General features: G+C 36.8%; 1 protein-coding gene across 2 annotated transcripts; it reads left to right on the top strand.

Annotated features, from left to right (window-relative positions):
* The first annotated feature begins 190 nt into the window (after window positions 1–190).
* LOC123987634 (probable maltase) lies at window positions 191–19,549 on the top strand. 2 transcript variants are annotated; one of them, XM_029186256.2, is made up of 10 exons: window positions 191–277; window positions 16,505–16,690; window positions 17,291–17,470; window positions 17,541–17,698; window positions 17,763–17,897; window positions 17,968–18,173; window positions 18,254–18,449; window positions 18,545–18,999; window positions 19,066–19,206; window positions 19,294–19,549. In XM_029186256.2, exons 1-10 carry the CDS (start codon window positions 232–234, stop codon window positions 19,508–19,510), a joined length of 1,920 nt encoding a protein of 639 aa, XP_029042089.2. In that variant the 5' UTR covers window positions 191–231; the 3' UTR covers window positions 19,511–19,549. The 2 variants fall into 2 exon arrangements, with proteins under 2 accessions (XP_029042089.2, XP_046144817.1); XM_046288861.1 differs by lacking the exon at window positions 191–277 and adding an exon at window positions 15,008–15,195 and having other exon boundaries at window positions 19,294–19,548.
* Window positions 19,550–19,576: the final 27 nt, after the last annotated feature.

Consider the following 19,576-nt stretch of genomic DNA (forward strand, 5'->3'; position numbering starts at 1 on the left):
TCAGTCAAGGAGGGAATGAAGAGGAGAAGCGAACTTTTTATATCGAAATATTTTTATTTTATCTAATCGATTTATCATTTCTCCTTTCAGGATAAAAAAAAGAGGAAGGGTGGAATCGAAGGGGTGCGATTTCGCTGGCGAACGAACTCTGTGCCGGATCACCTACTGGTAGCTTTCACCCTCCCATCCGAGGACGATTAACAACGAACGTGATCGCATGATGATTGTCGAATGCCTGCGTGTGCGTACGTACCTGAGAGAGAGAGAGAAAGAGCGCGTGAGTATGTCTGAAAATGTGTAATTTAACTGAATAGTGAAATGTCGGAATTAAAAACAAGCATGAGAGATGATAGAGAGACAGGGAGAATGAACGAATTAGTGAGTTTGCCTTAAAAATAATGTTTAAAAAAAAGATGAAACATAACGAAAGGACGTAGGTAAAAAAAAAAAACTCGTTTCTAGTCTCGAGCCACGGCTCATATGTTCACAATTGTTATCGAAAAGAATATATTATACAGGGTACAGTTGTATTCGTGATTTAATCATGGAAGTAGTGATTCTTTATAGAAAATAATGTTGAAGATATGGACAAAAATTTTTTTTATAATCTTATGGTAGATGATAGTCATTTGAATCTCAAATATTTAAAAAGGGATGTTTTCCTCCCACGATGTTTATTTAAGATGAGTCTTCATTGGTATTTAACAATTTAATTCTTTTAATGAAGAATCATTCCTTTTAAGATCGTACTACGACTACAACCGGCCTCTGTATATGCACATATGCATACATCCACAAACATATACACATACACGTACTAAATAGCGTATTTATTAAACCGTTTAAGGAACACAGGTTTCTATGGTATTTTAATAGCGAATTGTATTGCCATTCCTCCTTCGCCAGAGAACGATGTCGCTAATTTTATATAAACGTATATTATCGAACGATACGACATCTGTCAGCACTCCTCGAAATTTTCACGGATTAGATTGTATTACAGTATTGCTTTTTCAAGTGAAAAGAGAGCGAGAAACAAGAGGTAAAATCGATAAAACACGTGTTATTACCTTCATGGAATCGTAAACAGAGAATTCGACACTGAGAGAGAGAGAGGTGATACTGTATTATACAGGTTCAAGCGAGAGTGAGGTTCCAAGTGCGTATGCGCGGTAGAACGTCGAAGGTGATACTATTAGATGCTGTAAAGTGGGCCTTCTCCCACCACTCCTCATTCGCTGCGCAGAACCCACTGCGCAACGACCTCACGTGTCTCCCCTCCTCTCTCCATTTCCCCATTCTTTTTCTTAATAATTATGAATCTAAATGGTTTTTATTTATTATTTTTCTATTAGTTTATATTTTTGAAAAATCTCACTCTCGTTTGGCAAAATTATAAAATTCTATACAATCTTAAGGCTACGTTCGGATTGATATAGTAACTTGTAACTATCCTGGCTAGTCTAGTGACTAATACAAATTACTATACCAATTTAAATGCTGCCAGCAGAATAACGAGGATGTGTTGGAGATGAGGAGTTGCTACTCAGAAAGATGGATATCTTTCCACTTACATAGTCAGTACACCCATTCCTCGATTCACGCGATCAAAGAAATATAAAATACAAATTTTCTCAACACGCACGCTTCTCTTCCGCGATGTTTTTCTTTTTGTACTACAGAAATCCGATTTACGCGTCAAGAAAAACGTAGAAAGTGTACTTGGCGTGGATCAGGGAAGTGGGTGTACATTGAAAAAGAGGTCGTCGGATCGTATCGATTTGAATCGCAAAGATCACGATTCGCGACCGTCGATGGAAAATACTATTATAGATGCATAAGTCGACGATGTACGCGGCTAACAGCGAGGCAATGTACAGTGGAAGCGCGAATTTCTCATAGAATCTTTCGTTTCTCTCCCAGAGGAGATGAAACTTCCTTCAAAGGAGTACCGTTCGAGAGAAGAACACTTGAGAAGTTGCAGAAATTACTTTCGAACAAACGTTTCCCCCAGAGGTACACGGCGTACTTATCGATCTACTTAAGACCGTCAAAGGATTAAAGATTTGCATACGTTTCGATGGAGGAGCCAAAGATATCGCGCGATCTCGATAATAAGCCCCGCTAGCCGCGAAATCGATCGGATTCGTTATCCGACGCGGTGAAACGCGTTTGTTATTTGTTAAGGATAAGTAGGTAGGCACGATTGAACGTAATCAAATCATTGCTCGAACGTGAATGTTTTCGTTGGTATTCACTGCCTTTGATCGAGGCTCGCTCGCGTCAAGTAAAAATTAGATAGAATAGAAAGTGGATGAGTTTAGACCAGGCCTGGGCAACTGGTGCTCTTGGGCCCGCGGCTGTTCGCCATCATTCATGACGCAGTAACGTCAGAAGTTGTTAAGAGGAGTAGGAAAACTGCTCATTTTCCTTCCTACTCTTTTCTCATTTGCTCGTTTCATCCCACCATATGGCTAATGCTCTTTCAGGCATGGCTTAAGTGTTCGCTCGTGGCTATAAGATAACTGCCCACTGGGCACCTAAGTGCCCAGGCCTGTTTTGGATATACGATGTACAAAATGGTTCATGGAATTGGGACGGATTAGTGTAACTACTTCTTTCATTGAAAAATGATGGAGAAAGATGTTAAACAGTGTAAAATTTGATATAAAATAATATAAATTCAGATCGTGCAATTCTTTTTTTATTACTCTTCAAACAAAAATTATAGCCCGTCCCTGTTTCATGAATCACCCTGTAGGGTGGTGGTAAAACAGCTTCACACTGTTCGATTCGAAACGTGACGGTAGCCTGTTGGAACGGTTAATTAAAATCGAAGTGGTAGACAATTATCGAGCTAGCTTCTTTATTTTTCTTCTTTTTTTTTTTAACCGTGTTCGAAGTTCATTAAAACATTATCATATTATCGAACGTTAATCACGGTGACTTATTAAACGTTCTCAGTGAGAACAAGCTATTCGATCGATTTCAGCGAAATGTTATGAAAAGAGAACAGTCTGAGAGGCTGTACATAGTTGATGTTCTTTAGAGATTAAAAAAGAAAGAAAGAGAGATTTAATAGATGCTGTAAAGGTTGTAACTAATTAACCAATGAAGTAATACTTCGTTTCTTTCGCTAGATCCCCGAAGGGGAGTTTTTGAGTGAACCTTACGATAGGAGTTTCAACGGATTTGAAAAATTGATATTAGTAGAGGAAATACTAGGGGGTTGAAAAACACGATAAAACCATCGTCGATGGACGACGTTGTCGCGATGCCAGCCAAAGATCACAGATACAGTAGAAGCTCCATTATCCGGATTAATAAAGCGACAGAGGTACGATACAAAAATAATATAATATAATTTACGTGCAATCGCATAAATCATTTTTATCCGAAGGCTATCAATAAATCTTTCAATACTTCAAATGTAATGACAATCTTGTTACCGATTTTAATTATTGTTTTACAAAGGTGAATTATTTAAAAATCAATCATTCAGATACTGGAGATTCTACTCTATACACATATATGTATCTATAAAAAGAAGAAGTATATAGTGTATGTACGTATACATACAGCATAGATATTTTAATAAGAGAATCGTTCAAAGAGATTTAATATATATATATACAAACACATATGTATAAATATATATATATACATATTTAGTAGGACGTGTATAGACGACACTCAATAGCAAAGCGTTAAAGTGATAAACCGTAAATGGGATCTGAAACGTGGCCGAATTTTCGTCGTTCGATCGCTGGGCGAACGATCTTTCATCGATACACGAGTAAATCGCGAACCCAATTCGAAAAGTGACGTGACGAATAAAATCGTCGCCGATTTCTCTTTCGATCGAGCTAACCAACTCGATATACACTATACGCGTGGAAATACGTTCTGCTACCGAGTACCTGATTCATCTTTCGATTTGATCATTGCGTCTACACTTTCAAAAGGGTTTGTTCACTTGTCAATTGGTTTTACCAAACTTCCCATTCATCAAAATACATGTACACCCATTACACGAAAATTGGACTACATATACGACGCGGACTATACGTGATGTATAGCCAGTCGCAGAAATATAGACTAATTTTTTTAATTCAAAGTATAATAAAATAGCGATGAAAAATCAGAATAAAAGCTCTGTAGAGTCGTTTGAAATTTATCAGATTTTTGAGGATAAAACGTGTCTTCATTTTTTTATGATTGAGTTGAACCAACGAACCGAGCAAACCTGATCTAGAAACTCGTACACTGCTTGCTAACAGCCACTAAACGTCGATGCTTTTAACCCCTTTGACTCGACTATCTTCGCTAATGGAATCGTTATCATGTTCTTATCTTTCTCTCGTTCGAGGAACGACACCTCCACCGGTGTCACGTCGCTTTTCTCCTTCGAACATTACCGATTCACGCGAACTGGAAATGGAAATCGTAATGGAAATTCTACGATTTTCCAGAGTTCTGCGATTTCTTATTAAAGAGTATCGAAGGCACAAAAGATGATTATCAAAGAAACGATTTGATCAAACATGTAATCAAAAATGCTACTCGTACCTCGCAGATCGGATCGTCCAGCGAGCATTACCGACGAGAATTTATGGAAACGGGCGATCTCTCTTCTTCGTGCATTTATTCCAATTACTCTTCATCCAACGAGCAAGTCCTTTCAATTCTATGCTATCAAGCGGACCTGCAACAAAACCAATTCAACCGCTGCATGTTTATGCCACGAATCGAATTGCGCTCGTTTTATTCGCGGAAAACGTCGTTTTTTTTTCAAGCCGTGCCACTCTTCCTTTCATTCCCTCCTTTTTATCCTGCGTTCTATTTGTTTTTATTCACCGACATCGTTGTAAAACGTTCGTGTAGCTAACCCTTGTCCTGATAATCCATTTACGTGACGATATTATATTGTCGGATTAAAAGGAAATTTTAAAAAAAGGGTGCGCTTTCAAAAATAATCCAAACTCTTTGAAAATGTTATTCAATTTCAAGTCATTAGTCTTTACTTGATAAAGGTTGATCAGCGAATACATTTTAGTATTCATCAGAAAAGTTTATTCTATTAAGCCTAATCTATGCCTACGTATTTATTCTTATTTCCCCATTTTGGAATTCCGATCTGTACTGACTCGAGGAAAGCTCAGGAACGAATGAACGTTAGAGATGGAAAGTACATTAGGAATAGGAATGCGGGTTCGATTGGTCGGAGTCGGTGCGTCACGCCTCACGCGCATGCGTTCTAGATCATCGCGCGCTATTGGCTAACGCGATCGCACACCAATCGCGCCGCCTGACAAAGAAGAAAAATGAGACTTCGCGGCAAACCGAGTTGCGGCGAACTTGGAACGCGAGGATCAAACGTGGGGACAGGGCGGAGCGTGCGAAGTACTGTCCACCGATCACAAGCAGTCCCATGAGAATAACGCAGTCTGATTGGCCGCGCCCCACCTCAGCTCACACGTGACGTCGACCGTGACGTGTGATTGGTCGACGCGGTCACATCTACTAATCAGGCTCGTGTAAAACTACGGGGCCAGGCGATGTGTGCGTAGTATCTCCTCTTGCCCCTCTGCCGTCCCGCGAGACTTCTTGTCATCGATGGACAGTACGTCTACCGCCGCTCGCCGATAATTCCTGTGGTTATCCAAAGAGATTATCCATAGATTATCTTCTTCTTGAGCGCGGTACCAACTCTGCCGGTTTCGTCGATATTTATGTGAACGAAAATAAATCATATTTCGCACGCGTAACACGCACTTTCCAGCTATATTATTTCATTTATAAATTATTTTTAATATTAATATCGTCAGATTTTCTGCTTCTCCTATATCATAGTTTTCCCTGTGAAAGTTGTAAACATTCCTGTAGGAACGTTTAAACAAAAATTCCCTCGCGTTTTCTGTTTCGTGAAAAGTATGAACGTGTTGTTAAACAAACGTTTGATTCTTGTTTTTTTTTTTTTATAACAGCAAATATTCGTAAATATTTCTATGTGAACAACTGTACGTAGGTATAGACTGGGCTTTAAATTGCATTTTCTTTTATTTTTCATAAATGACAGTTCGTGAATAAATATTTTTCGCTCGTTATAATAGAATTAAAGCATGACGGATTAAACGGGCTGTTCGAAGTGCCGATTTGTTGATTTTAATTGTTAATTAGGGTAATTGTTTCTAGAGAAGACGAATTAATTTGTCGTTCAACCGAAGGATATTGCAATAGATTTGGCAACATAAAATAAGTAGTGAAAATAAAATCATTAGTATAAATTAGAGCAAAATTAATTTCGCTTATTTTAAAAATAAAAATTGCAATAATTTTTCCAGCAATCTAGTACAATCTAGTTCCCTATTCACTTTTCATTACTCTAACTGTTCAATGGATACATATTAATTCTGAAATAATGATTCGGTATAACAGATTAATTAGAGAAACCAATTAGCAAATGTGTATCTCACAATCAATCACGAAAGGAAATCTCGTGTTATTGAAAGTAATGAAAAATTGTGATACTTTCTGGCACTCGAGGCTTCCATTTAATCGGTCGAATTCGCTTATCGTTAATTAAGGTACGTAGAATTAAATAAACGAGAGATGATCCTTAACCCTTTCAAACCTCGTTTCATTTCAACACTTTGGATAATCTCTTCTCTGTATTTATATTAATGTAGATATTACATTATTATTTATTGATAATTGTTCATTGTTGACTTAAATCTAATGATTGAAATATGACATTAAAGGGTTAATGAACATCCCTTTCGTTCGGATCTAAGAATGTCGTTCCACGTGGCCAGCCCCAGTCTCCAATATTTAATTATTTAATTAAATGAAATTGTATTTACAGTCAACGTTGTTAAAATTTCAGAAATATTGGCGATAGAGATTAACACGTTTAATGTTCCCTCGAAATTAACCCCTGACTTTAGAATTTTTTATACAAACTTATGGGCTTTTAAAAAATCTAAAAAAAATCGTTCGATAAAATAAAAAATTTCACTTATACCCTCGACGATCCAGATTTCCCATAGGGAAATATAAAATCCTATATATAATAAGCAAATGAATTGCAAAATACTCTGCAATTTGTTTATACAAATTAGCATGAAACGTGACGTTCGAATTGTTTGCATTGAAGGGGTTAACTTCGACGAAATGCTCTTCAATGAATCGAAATGATCGATTAATTTCGCCAAATTTACACAAATTAGAGGAATCAGAAACGTATCGCAAGTGTGTTCGCGTAGGTTGATTAAATCGAGTAGCCGGATACCAATTGTATTTATACGTTTTTTGTATTTTCTATATACGATAACGATCGGTATACAACAAGTAATTAGTTGAGTACAGTCAAAGTGATTAGAAAAAAGAGGGAGGGATAAGATTTTAGTTTAGAATTGGCATTTGTAGGTTATATAAAATCGTAGGATTTAATTGTTAATTAAAAACAAATGGAACCAATCGTACGATAGATGCAGATTCTTCGAAAGTAAAAGAAAAAACTTTCGTGAAAAAGACTTGAAAAGTAGAATCGTTGTTTAGGGGCGGAGCGTCGGAGGACCCGCCCCTGTCGTCTATTATCGACCAATTATTATGTTCTCACGATAATATTCTATATTTATTCGTGATTTAGTCTCCGTACGTTTAAGTAAAATTATTCGAAGGGAATTCGGTTGTCTTTTAGTAACAATCGACCAAGGAAGGAATCGTCTGACTTAATATCAGTTGTATCACTGATTAACTTAATTATCTTAAGTGTTATCCTTCTCGAAACAAAAGAGATCCATGTGTTCGATTTTGACTTAAAACTAATTAGTGTGCGCAAGGGTTGAAATAAGTTCGATATTACAAAAAGTATCTGCATCACGGTCATACGCACAGCAAGGACCAGTCGACGAAACCAATACAGAATCAATTAATTAATAACCAATTTAAAAAAAAAAAAGCTGAAACGAAGAATCATCTTATCAATGCAAAACGTCTGTTCTCTATAGTTTCGACTTTCGTCCGTTGATTAGTCAACTTTGTACGCGAAACGACCAACGTTCTACGGAGAACCTTCGATCTGGACCAAAGATAATCAACATTTAGACGCTTAAACCGATCACAGTTTTAGAAGAGGCGTGATATGATTTCACGAAAGTATTATAACTCGCATGAGAGAAATAACATTCCTTTTACCAGCTGGTCTGATAACTCATTCTTCTAAATTCTCATTCATCCACCTGGGCTGGCCATGTCCCTCTGTAAATACAACCTTATCGAGGTTTCTATTCGATTTTACCAAAAATCCTCTCGCACGTATACACTTTGTCTCTTTCTCGAACTATAACGCGTTAAATGTAACGATGTACTCTATCTATACCTATATACATACTTTATTGTCAGGACTGCGCAACTAGTTGCCAAACTCAGCCACTCACAGTATCATCTATCCAAGTGGCACCAACTGAAAGTCCATGATTTATTATTAGAGAAGTAGGCATTTTATGAGGAACGGGGGTACCTAACACCTTTAGGTAAACGTTGAAAGTGCCTACTTGTCATTTAGAGTGGTAATACAGTGTTTTCTTCGCAAAAACGCTTAGACCACGCCTCCAGCAGCGCATAGGCCACGCCCTCGCAGTCAGCGCGGTGGGGGAACGCTCGAGTGGTGGGGCAGCGCCCCTATGTATACCGCTGTTCGCTTGCGTTCGCGATCATCGACCATACGCGCATCTTGGCCCTAGTTGCGCGGTCCTGTTCTTTACTCTTTGATCTACCGTTCGATCTTTGTCTCTAATCACCGCTCTAACAACTCGCACGACACTCGTAGACAGAGCAGAACTCCATAGGACCATTTCGACGTCTCGCTTTCGTCTGGGACGAGGGATAATCTCGCGTGTCCCGCCACCCTCCGACGGAAAAGAACGTTTCAACTCGTCTCACCCCCTCGTGACACGATAAATAATACGAGAACGGCGGCGACGAGGGGTGGTCGGTACGTTTTCTGGAAACATTTCGTGAACTAAAGTTACACTGTAAGATATAGCGAAACTTTGTAAAGTAGATAGAAACGAAGGAGAAAGAATAAAAAGGGAGATTCGTTTGGAAGGGGTGGCCGACCTTTTGATGGCGCCACCCGTACGAGGAAAGAGGACGGATGATGCACATTGAAATCCGAGTTTTGTATCGTAAGAGAAACATACACAAGTAAACTCGCTCGCCAGTAGACATGTAATACACACGTGTACATATATTATATGTATATGTATTGTTGCGTTATTGCCTAACGTTTTAATGATAGGTACGTTAATAACTCTAACGAGAGAATTGTAAAACCTTCTTCCTTCTTTGCCGTCAGGAACGTCTGTCCGATGATTAGGATGACTGTAGAGTATATATATAATAATATATACATATATAAATAGTTCTATTGTAAATAGGTGATGAAGGTTGCTGATTTTAGTGAAATTAAACGTGTCGTCGACTAGAAATTAATTCGTTGCCTTATAACATTTGTAATTTAACTTGTTTATAAATATTTTATTATTTATCTTTCAAACTCTGAGACTTTTATTTTTAAACATTCTGAAGGAATATAGAATTTTTATTTTTTTTTCACTGAATGGTGTCTATCAAATACAAAATTTAATTACTTACTGAAATTAATTTATAATCTTGTGAAGAATTATTTAGAAGTTAGAAACATTTCCCTTTTCTCGTCGACGAGGCGAAAATTCGTCGTTTTGTTGACCGTTTCCTCGCAGGTCGTTCAGAGGCCTCGAATATTCTCGCTGTTCGATCGTTTACTAAGATCCACGGTGGACACCATGGTCCCATTAGCGCGTAAGAATTCCGATAGTTCTTAAGCCATAGCGAAGATAAACCGAGAAGTTCAATGCAACGGTGAACAATTGAAAAGATAAGAATGTTGAGATTAACACGTTGACGGAATACTTCAAACAATTTCCCATACCATATTATCATTTTTCTGATGATGGTTGTGAAAATTTATAAAATTAATATTATAAAACCTCTTCACATTCTCTGAAAATAATCACCATTTCTCCTCTTTTTTTTTTAAATAATAACTATTAATAAATGATTTCTATAGCAGTCAACGTGTTTACCAACAAAGAAAAGGAGGAAATAAATACAGAAATCCAGCTGTTCTTTCCGCTCTATCTTCGTCGTCCTTTTATCCAGTTTTTCTAGTCTCTCGTCTCCTCTAACTAAACCGATCAATCTATCAAGATGTCGCCCATTTGCATCGATAAGTGAAATATACGATACTCCCCTTCGCTCTGTCTATTCTAGATAAAATCAACCTATTTTCACAGATTCGACGACAGACTACAGAAAAAATGATTTCTGTTCCGGTTCTTGTATTTTGCACGAATCTTAAACCATGACCATTAATTTTAATATTCGTGAATAATAGCAGCTACACGCCGGTAGTATTTCATTCCTCGATGTAAATGGGTTAAATCTGTACGGACGATCACTCTGCTCCTCGTTGCTCCTTGTTTTTGTTCGTCCCCTTTTTCCAAACCCCACCATCCGCTTCGACGAAATTCCAAAATTCTCTTGGTACGGTTCGATCGGTCGCACGGGAACCTCCATTAGCCGAGACATTCTCACGGTACAACGAAATGCGATTACGTTTACATTCGCACGATTCTATATCAGCCGAATCGAGAGACACTGTTTGACTAACCTAGTGACAGACTCGTCATCGTGGCAGCAAGGTCGATACTCGTATAATCGGTGACACACCGTTCATGGAAAGCTCTTCTATTTATTTTTTAATTAAACATTGGGAATTAAGAGCAATTAATCTGACCATTGTAATATAGTAATATAATGGAGTATAATATACAATAGAAACGCATAGACTATTATAATATGGTAGTATAGAAATGCATAGACTACTATAACATAGTAGTAAATAAACTAGTAACAGTAGTATTGCAACTACCATAGTAGGGTGACTACGTTGGTAAGCTATATTACTATAGTACGGCAGCAAGTAGATTGCTATCGTGATATCCATCGACTGCTATAATAGAATGGTTTCGATTAAGGCTGGTTCAGACACAGCTAGTAATTTAGTCGAGTGGCGAGTAGTTTAGTGTATGGACACTACAGTTTAGTCGAATAGTTTAGTAAAACGATTTAGTCGGGCAGATCCGTTTCATTGGATTTTTCTGGTCGAGTAGGCTTCCCCCTCCACTAACTAGGCTTCCCCCACCACTAATTAGGCTTCCCCCTCCACTAACTAGGCATTCCCCACCACTAACTGGGCTTCCCCCACCACTAACCTGGCTTCCCCCTCCACTAACTAGGCTTCCCCCTCCACTAACTAGGCTTCCCCCTCCACTAACTAGGCTTGCCCCACCACTAACTAGGCTTCCGAACAGACCTGTCCGGACGCATTTCTTTAATCAAGCGATATATCTTGTACTCTCGATTTCCAAAGCTCAACTGTACTAATCCGGACACTTTTCTATACGCTAAACGGTTTAGTAGTAAGTAGCTACTCCCCACTCGACTAAATTACTAGCCGTGTCTGAACCAGCCTTTAGAGTAAAGTACTACTATGATAAGCTATAGTACCTCGACGCATAGAGTACCATAGTAACCTAAAGTAACTATCCCAGTAGGGTAGCTCTGGTAATTTATATTACTATACTACAGTAACACATATAATCTGCTATTAAAAAATAGTAAAATTCTAAATTGTCCACCTGCGCCGTTTAATTTGAATCCTTTCAACAGAGTTCGTCTTATAAGGATAATTCTTCCTTCCATCCCAAAGTTTTTCACTTTTATTCTTCATTATATCAGGCCAAACAAAGTCGTTTCTATAAACCGCATGATGGTTCTTCTTCAGATACATCTCGACAGGAGGGAATCTTTTGAAGAGCCGTCTAAGTAGATAGCCTCTCGAAACGGTTGGATTCAGGGAGAGCACGAAGAAGCAACGTTATATCCCATTATGCGAAAGTATCGATCTCGGTTGCCTCCTTTCTTCTACTATATCAGCGAATCAAGCTTTATCTTCCGTCTTCAATGTATAATTCCTGTTGTACAGAAGAGCGAGAAACGGCCCGATAATTGGCCGTTCGGTAAAAAATTGTAAAATCGTTGCAACACGTTAAAGCCGTTTCACGCCTACGCTCATTATTAATTATTACTATTATGATTATTATTATTACCGGCATTAATCGTGCCGTCGATTCGTCGTTGGTCGTTTGCGAGCATTCGACGAGACTCGATGGAGAAGTTGAAATAGAAAATTGGAGGGTATCGTCGCGAGCAAACGACGAAAGGACGAAACAACGTGTTAATTGTTATTGTACGATCTCGTTGAGAAGCCCTAAGAAAATAGAGCCGAGGAGCTCCTTGCGAAATAGGGAAAATCAGAGTGAAAGAGGAAGAAAGAGAGGGAGAGAATGAGAGAAGAATGTGAGAAAGAGAGAGAGAGTGATGGAAGACCACTTGCCTTCGAATGCAACGAGAAATCCTTTCGTAGAATATACATATATCAAAGTGAATATTATCGTAGTTACCGAATGATCTTTGAATTCATTCATTTACAGAAATTCACTATTTTAGACACGAAGTTTAAAGGGACAGGTGGTGTTGATCGGTTGAAATCGTTGTACGATCTCGTTGCTCGATCGCGAGTGGATCGTGCGTACCGTAACAACATTACGCACGACCGACTAAGAATCAATCAACTGTAAGTGAGTCGAAAGTGCAAAATATACAGACATTAAATGTTATTTACACCAGCTGACTGTTTATTCGAAACGACACGCAAAAAGTGGTTCAGAACTGAAATTTAGTTATTTAAGCTTTGAAATGAACAGAATAATCGGTAATTTGCCATTGTGGGCACTGATGACCGACACCTCAAATTTTTTATAAAAGAAGAGGAGAAGGCAAACTTTAAATAGTTTCAGTATTATATTTTTCAAAAATGGTGGACAATTTGAAAAACTAAATACTATATTAGGAAATTGACTTTTTAGCAAATGAACAACTAATTCTTCCATCTGGACCACTGTGCGACACCTTGAATTTTCCCTTTGAAAACTGGAGAGAGACGAGGGGAGACTGGGAGAGCCAACTCCCTAGTACTTCACTCCAAAATACAGATTTCCAAAAATGTTTAACGTTCCGATTCCTGATTCATACGCGTTAATATTTTATAAATCTTTTTGCTCCCATCTGAACGAATAGCTGATCAGCTAACCGGAAATACTACCACTCGCGCGATGAATGAGGGTTTAGATTAGGTGGTTGATGGCAAGTAATTAATCGATTCAGTACACGTCGCGATTGTCTCGCGACGAGTACAGCAACTTACAAATTAACCGACTTGTCGTGCCGCGAAAGTGCTAATTGTTCTCCAGAAAGGCTCGATTGGCTTCGAAACGGCCCTATTGTGCCAGCGAGACAATGGAACCTATTGCTGGATCGCGGCGCATTCCCCGCGATATTATATGTACTTGTTTCGAAGCTGTTACCACGATTCGGTTATCGCTATTGCGTTAAATAGACACGTGTGCATAAAGAAATTTATTTATAACTCCGCAGGTGAGAGACGTAAAGGCACGCGGAATTGATATCGCCAGCACGCGAAGAATTTTTCTCTTATATCGTTAAGTAGTTTCCTGTGTTGCAGGAATGTAACCTGCTGAGATATCGTGACTAACAAAAGTATCACGCGTTTGTATCTCTTTTAAACGCGACAATCGATTCATTTTTTTCCGAGAATTCGTCCAAAAGTATGTCGCGAAAGATTGCGCAACGTGTTTCATTCTTTTTTAATTTCATGCTTTGGGGTAATGGACAGTAATTTTGTTAAAAATACAATTTAATTAATAGATCAAAGGAGAAACGAAAAAAAAAACAGATACCATGTTTTTCTTTAGATAAAAGAGAAATTATCCCCTTACTCGAATCTGGATAATCCATAATGGCTACTGGATTAAACATTTTCCTTATCACATCTTTGCTGTACAATGAAATATAAAACGTATGTTTATTTTTAAAATAATCACGTCGGAGATTATTGTTAATTGCAGGAAATGAAAATTTGGAGAATCTTTTAAAGTGTCATTTATTTTCAATTAAAGACACGGGACTCGTGATATTCACGTACGAGGAACGTTTTATTTCTGCAAGCAATTATTTCATTGATAAGCCGCTGAGCAAACACCGCAATCTTGGAAGATTCAGCTTCGCGAAAGAATCACGGTTCAATATTTTGCCAAGATTTTTCTCGGCTAGATTGTGTCAACTTTCGGAAGCCTTCTTCAAACGGGAAGGATTCGAGCTTCTTATTGAAATCAAAACAGTGGAGGATGAAATAAAGGAAGAGATTATTGATGATACCAGAAGAAATTTGCAAAAATCTAAAATGCAACATTGTAAAATAAGAATTTAACTTGAATAAGGCAACTTTGATATGAGAAACAATTTGCAAAAATCTAAAATAAGAATTTAATTTAATTAAGGCAACTTTGATATGAGAAACAATTTGCAAAAATCTAAAATGCAACATTGTAAAATAAGAATTTAATTTAAATAAGGCAACTTTGATATGAGAAGCAATTTGCAAAAATCTAAAATAAGAATTTAATTTAAATAAGGCAACTTTGATATGAGAAGCAATTTGCAAAAATCTAAAATAAGAATTTAATTTAAATAGGGCAACTTTGATATGAGAAGCAATTTGCAAAAATCTAAAATGCAACATTGTAAAATAAGAATTTAATTTAAATAAGGCAACTTTGATCTTAGGACTTCTGTAACAAATCATTCATGAGAGTCTCCTCCCCTTCCATTGACAACTTCTACGTTTCTCGCGATGGATGCGAAACGAGCACGAGAAATCGATCGTTTGCTGGGTCATCGTTATCTGACAGCACTATGCAAATTGCAGCCAGTTATTTTTCCTCTTCGACAAACGATCACGGTGCCAGTGGCGATCGCAAGTTGTCGTATCACTGACTCTCCATGGACCCAGAGGATCATCCTACATCAGCACCCTGACCTATCTCTTGGAACATATTACGTACTTATTCTTCAAATGAAAAAGAAAAAAAACATATACCTAAATTTGAGTGTCTGTAGGTATATACAGAAAAAATTATATGCTAATTGTCGAAAAATATTTTTGAGGTAAGTCATTACATGGAAATAAGAAGATTCACTAATTACAAAATTAATTTTTCAATTTAAACTTCTCATTTTTTTTTTTCATCTCGCGTTACTATTACTGTAATAAGGTCATTAAAAGTTAGTTAAAATATTTTTTAAGTCCACGCGTTAACCGCGAATATGAGTTATGAAATTACATTTGGGCGTTTAAAAAACACGAACGAAGGTCGATGGATTTTTCCGAATTAAAACAGTGGAACCGTCGTCAGTTTTACGAGTCAAGCGGAATTTTAATTAAGCGAGAGGCGATGGAATTAATTACGGTGAATGTACGATTTCAAGTTCCCAGTATCCGCGAAATTCGCCGATGAAAAAAACTGAACAAAATGTGTGCTCACGCTTTTTAAAACGTTTCAGCTCTTTTTTATTGAACAATACTTTCAAATATTCAGCAAACTTATTTTATTATGAAGCTTTTATCACGAAACGATTGTCAATGGGTTATACCAGAAAGCTTTATATAAGGTTTAACAGGCAAACCTGATGGAAAAATACAAAGTTTATTTATATCGTAATAAAAAGAATTTTATAGCACTGAAACAGTGCCCTACTGCAGGGGTGGGCAAATAGCGGCCCGCTAAGTGCTTTTTGTGGCCCACCAAGACAGAAAAATCCGTCTTGAACCAAGATTTCCTTCCCGTGCACGAAGATTCGTCTGGTATTTTCCACTAGGAATGAAACTGCCACTATTTTGTTTTATTTATATTTATTGATTTTTATGGTACAATTTATACCTTTCTGAAATGCAAAGTTAACTAATGAATGCAATCATTTTAAAAGGTGCGACCCTCCGCTAACTTCCACTTCCACAAAGTGGCTCCCAAGCCAAAACAATTGCCCACCCCTAAAGCATCTATAACTTTGAGAATTTTTTTTCACGGTTAATTAATGTTTAAAAAGTTTCAACTTTTACCAGGAAATATAGATGTAGCTTTTAATTTTATATAACAATTTTTAGAAACTAAAAATGTTATAAAACAGCAAAGTTATTTATTAATTTCGAAAGCCCTTCCGGTAGAATATAATATTGGTACTCGCCACTTCCAGTAGGATGATACTTAAAAAATTGAAATTTGAATTATACTTGAGAGTTTGTTTCTTATTTAATGTAAAGATCTTAAAATTTGTTAAGCAAGGAAAAGAACGCGATAAAGGCACACAAATTATCGTGATAGCGTTGATAATGCGATAACCTGATTTCCGCCTGAAATACATACGTGTACTATATATACTTATATAAACAGGATGAAATCACACGTTAATCCGTTAGTTTCAGTAAAATCGCCGATGATGACCAAGTTTAGTGGACGTTTATTGCTACACGCGGTAGTTTTGGTGGCTGCAGTAAAGTGTGAGGAACTGGTGGACAAGGAATGGTGGGAAACCGCGTTGGTTTATCAAATCTGGCCAAGAGGATTCCAGGATAGCAACGGGGACGGAGAGGGTGACTTAAAGGGTACGTTATAACTCGAATTGAGAATCCACAGGTGTGTTAATGCTTCTACAATAAATCTTCAGGTCTAAAACAAACCACAAACTGGTTGATGACCTTTTGGAATTAAGTGGCATGTCTCTGAAAGGATAGAAAAAAATGCACCTCTCAAAAATAATATAAAACGTAGAAAATATTAGCTTCCAAGGTTTGAAGTAAATCTAACTTCAAAAGCATACTTTAAACCCTTATAATTTAACAGTCTGGTCAGAGTTTAAACAGATATATTCAATCGTGGAATTCCATTCTCTTCTTGATTCTATTTTTAAAATTAATCTGAATTCAAAAATTCATTGCTCGCTTTTATCGCTGACTGGTCAAGATACCAACCGAAGCTATTTCAGATCTCCTCTATGGTCATTCAATGATAACACACAATCGATACATTATCGTATGATGGGAATTAATTTTTCCATTCAGAAAATACAAGACAAAATCAGATTTAATCTAAATAATCAGTCAATCGTAATAACAAACATTTGTGATTTTACAATCACATTAACAAATATATTCCTTGAGATAAGATGCACCTGCAGAAATCATAAATTATTGTTTTACACACAGGTATCATCAATCGCCTTGATTACCTTCAGAATCTCGGCATCGACACAATATGGTTAAATCCAGTTTATTCATCGCCTCTGATAGATTCCGGATACGATATTTCTAATTACACCGACATAAATCCAGTTTTTGGTAATCTTGAGTACTTTGATGAATTCATAGAAGAAGCACACAATCGTGGTAAGTTTCAATGGTTTTTGTTTACTGTAAATACTAGTACCAGAATTCAAAATAGAATAATGTGTTTTAGACCTGAAAGTTATTTTGGATGTGGTGCCAAATCATTCTAGCAATGAACATAAATGGTTTTTGCAGTCAAGTAAAAATGTTTCACCATACAATGACTACTATATTTGGGAAAATGGAACTAAGGATGAAAAGGGCAAAAATATACCTCCTAATAATTGGGTAAGTTACGTGTAATTTTCAGAATGATTTTGGTAAATGTGACTTACTGTTGTGTTCGATTCAGATAAGCACCTACAGTGATGAAAAGGGATCTGCATGGACATGGCACGATACAAGGCAACAATGGTATTATCATAAATTTCATGAATCCCAGCCTGACCTCAATTTGAGAAATGAAAATGTGTTACAAGAATTATTGGTAAAGTATTTGCAGCTATGACAACATTTTACAATTAAATGAAAAATTGATAAATATCTTCATTTTTCAGAATGTTTTTGACTTCTGGTTGAAAAGAGGTGTTGACGGGTTTCGAATCAATGCAGTATCATACTTTTTTGAAGATCAAGAATTAAGGAATGAACCTAACATAGGAAATGGAAGTTACACAACTGGATTACCAGAAAATACAGCTCTTATCTATAGATTTCGTTCATATATCAATGACTGGGTAGAAACAAATAATGCTAGTTCAAAGTACATATGAAAATATTATCAATTCTATTCATCTTATTTGACAGTACTTGGATCAGATTAATATAATCTTTAATTTACAGATTATTGATTGCTGAATCTTATGATTCTGATGATGTACTGATATCATTTTATGGTAATGATACCCATGAGGGAATTCCACCCATTAATTTTCGTTTTATAACAAATATTCAAAACACAAGTACTGCAGGACAGATCAAAAATGTTCTTCAGGATTGGATTCAGAAACTTCCAAACAATGCAAGCACAAATTGGGTGGTAAGGACATACATATATATATATATATATATATCATAATAATACTTCGCCAATCTCTATTTTGAATCTAAACAAATTTCTCTACATAATTCTAGCTTTCAAATCATGATAATTCAAGAGCAGCTTCAAGAATCGGATTAAACCGTGTTGATGGTCTTCATATGCTTAATTTGCTATTACCTGGCCAGGCATATACTTATTATGGAGAAGAGATTGCAATGTTAGACAGAAAGATGTCATGGAACGAGACAATTGATCCCTTAGGTCGTTCAAGGACTAAAGCAACATACGAAAAATATTCCAGAGACCCTGCAAGAACACCAATGCAATGGAGCTCTGATACATCAGCAGGTTTCTCAACAAATAAGACTACGTATCTTCCTGTTCACCCAGAATACACAGACAGAAATGTTAAAGCACAAGAAAATAAAACACAGAGCAATTTAAACACCTACAAAGCCCTTGCAGCTCTTAGAAAAGATCAAGTGTTTACTCATGGAGATTTCGAGTTTGCAACCTTAAATAATGACCATATATTTGTTTTAAAAAGGTCTGTATAAAGTATTCAAGCGTCTAATCATATACTCAACAATTATCTAACATGATTTGTTATTAGATTTCTGAAGAATTCTCCTATATACGTTGTTGTCATTAATCTGGGATTACGACAAGAACGAGTTAATCTGACTTCATTGTATCCGAATTTAGGGGATTCTATGGAAATTGTTGTTGCTTCCAGTAATGCAGTTCACGTATCGTAAATATAAATCCATATTTTAAATATTACTTGAATATTCAACAAAGAATTCAAATCATGGAAAATGTGTAATTTAATTTTTTTCAGAAAAGTCATTTCAACAAGGAACTTTGTGCTCACTGCCAATGCTGCATTGGTATTAAAAGGCAAGGAGAAGGATCCTCCTGCCTCAGAATCGTCTACCTCACTTCCGCCCACGATTCCGGTACCAATTCCAACTAAGCCTACAAATTCTGCCTCTACGTTCAAGTTGCTATCACAATTGTTATTAAATACCATTATTGTGATACTACTGTTCAAATAAATATTTAATGATAACTTTAAACAATTAAAAAATGACAACTATAAAACAATCGACAAACGCGTGTAT

The sequence above is a fragment of the Osmia bicornis genome, chromosome 15 (assembly GCF_907164935.1).
Source record: "Osmia bicornis bicornis chromosome 15, iOsmBic2.1, whole genome shotgun sequence".
Taxonomy (NCBI): domain Eukaryota; kingdom Metazoa; phylum Arthropoda; class Insecta; order Hymenoptera; family Megachilidae; genus Osmia; species Osmia bicornis.

What these genes read in the sequence shown, in the direction of transcription:
- LOC123987634 (XM_029186256.2), top strand. Translation starts at nt 232, where the DNA reads ATGCCTGCGTGTGCGTACGTACCTGAGAGAGAGAGAGAAAGAGCGC. An exon ending in GAGAGAGAGAGAAAGAGCGC is followed by an intron (nt 278 to 16,504) that starts GTGAGTATGTCT and finishes TTAATCCGTTAG; the next exon opens with TTTCAGTAAAATCGCCGATG. An exon ending in AGTAATGCAGTTCACGTATC is followed by an intron (nt 19,207 to 19,293) that starts GTAAATATAAAT and finishes AATTTTTTTCAG; the next exon opens with AAAAGTCATTTCAACAAGGA.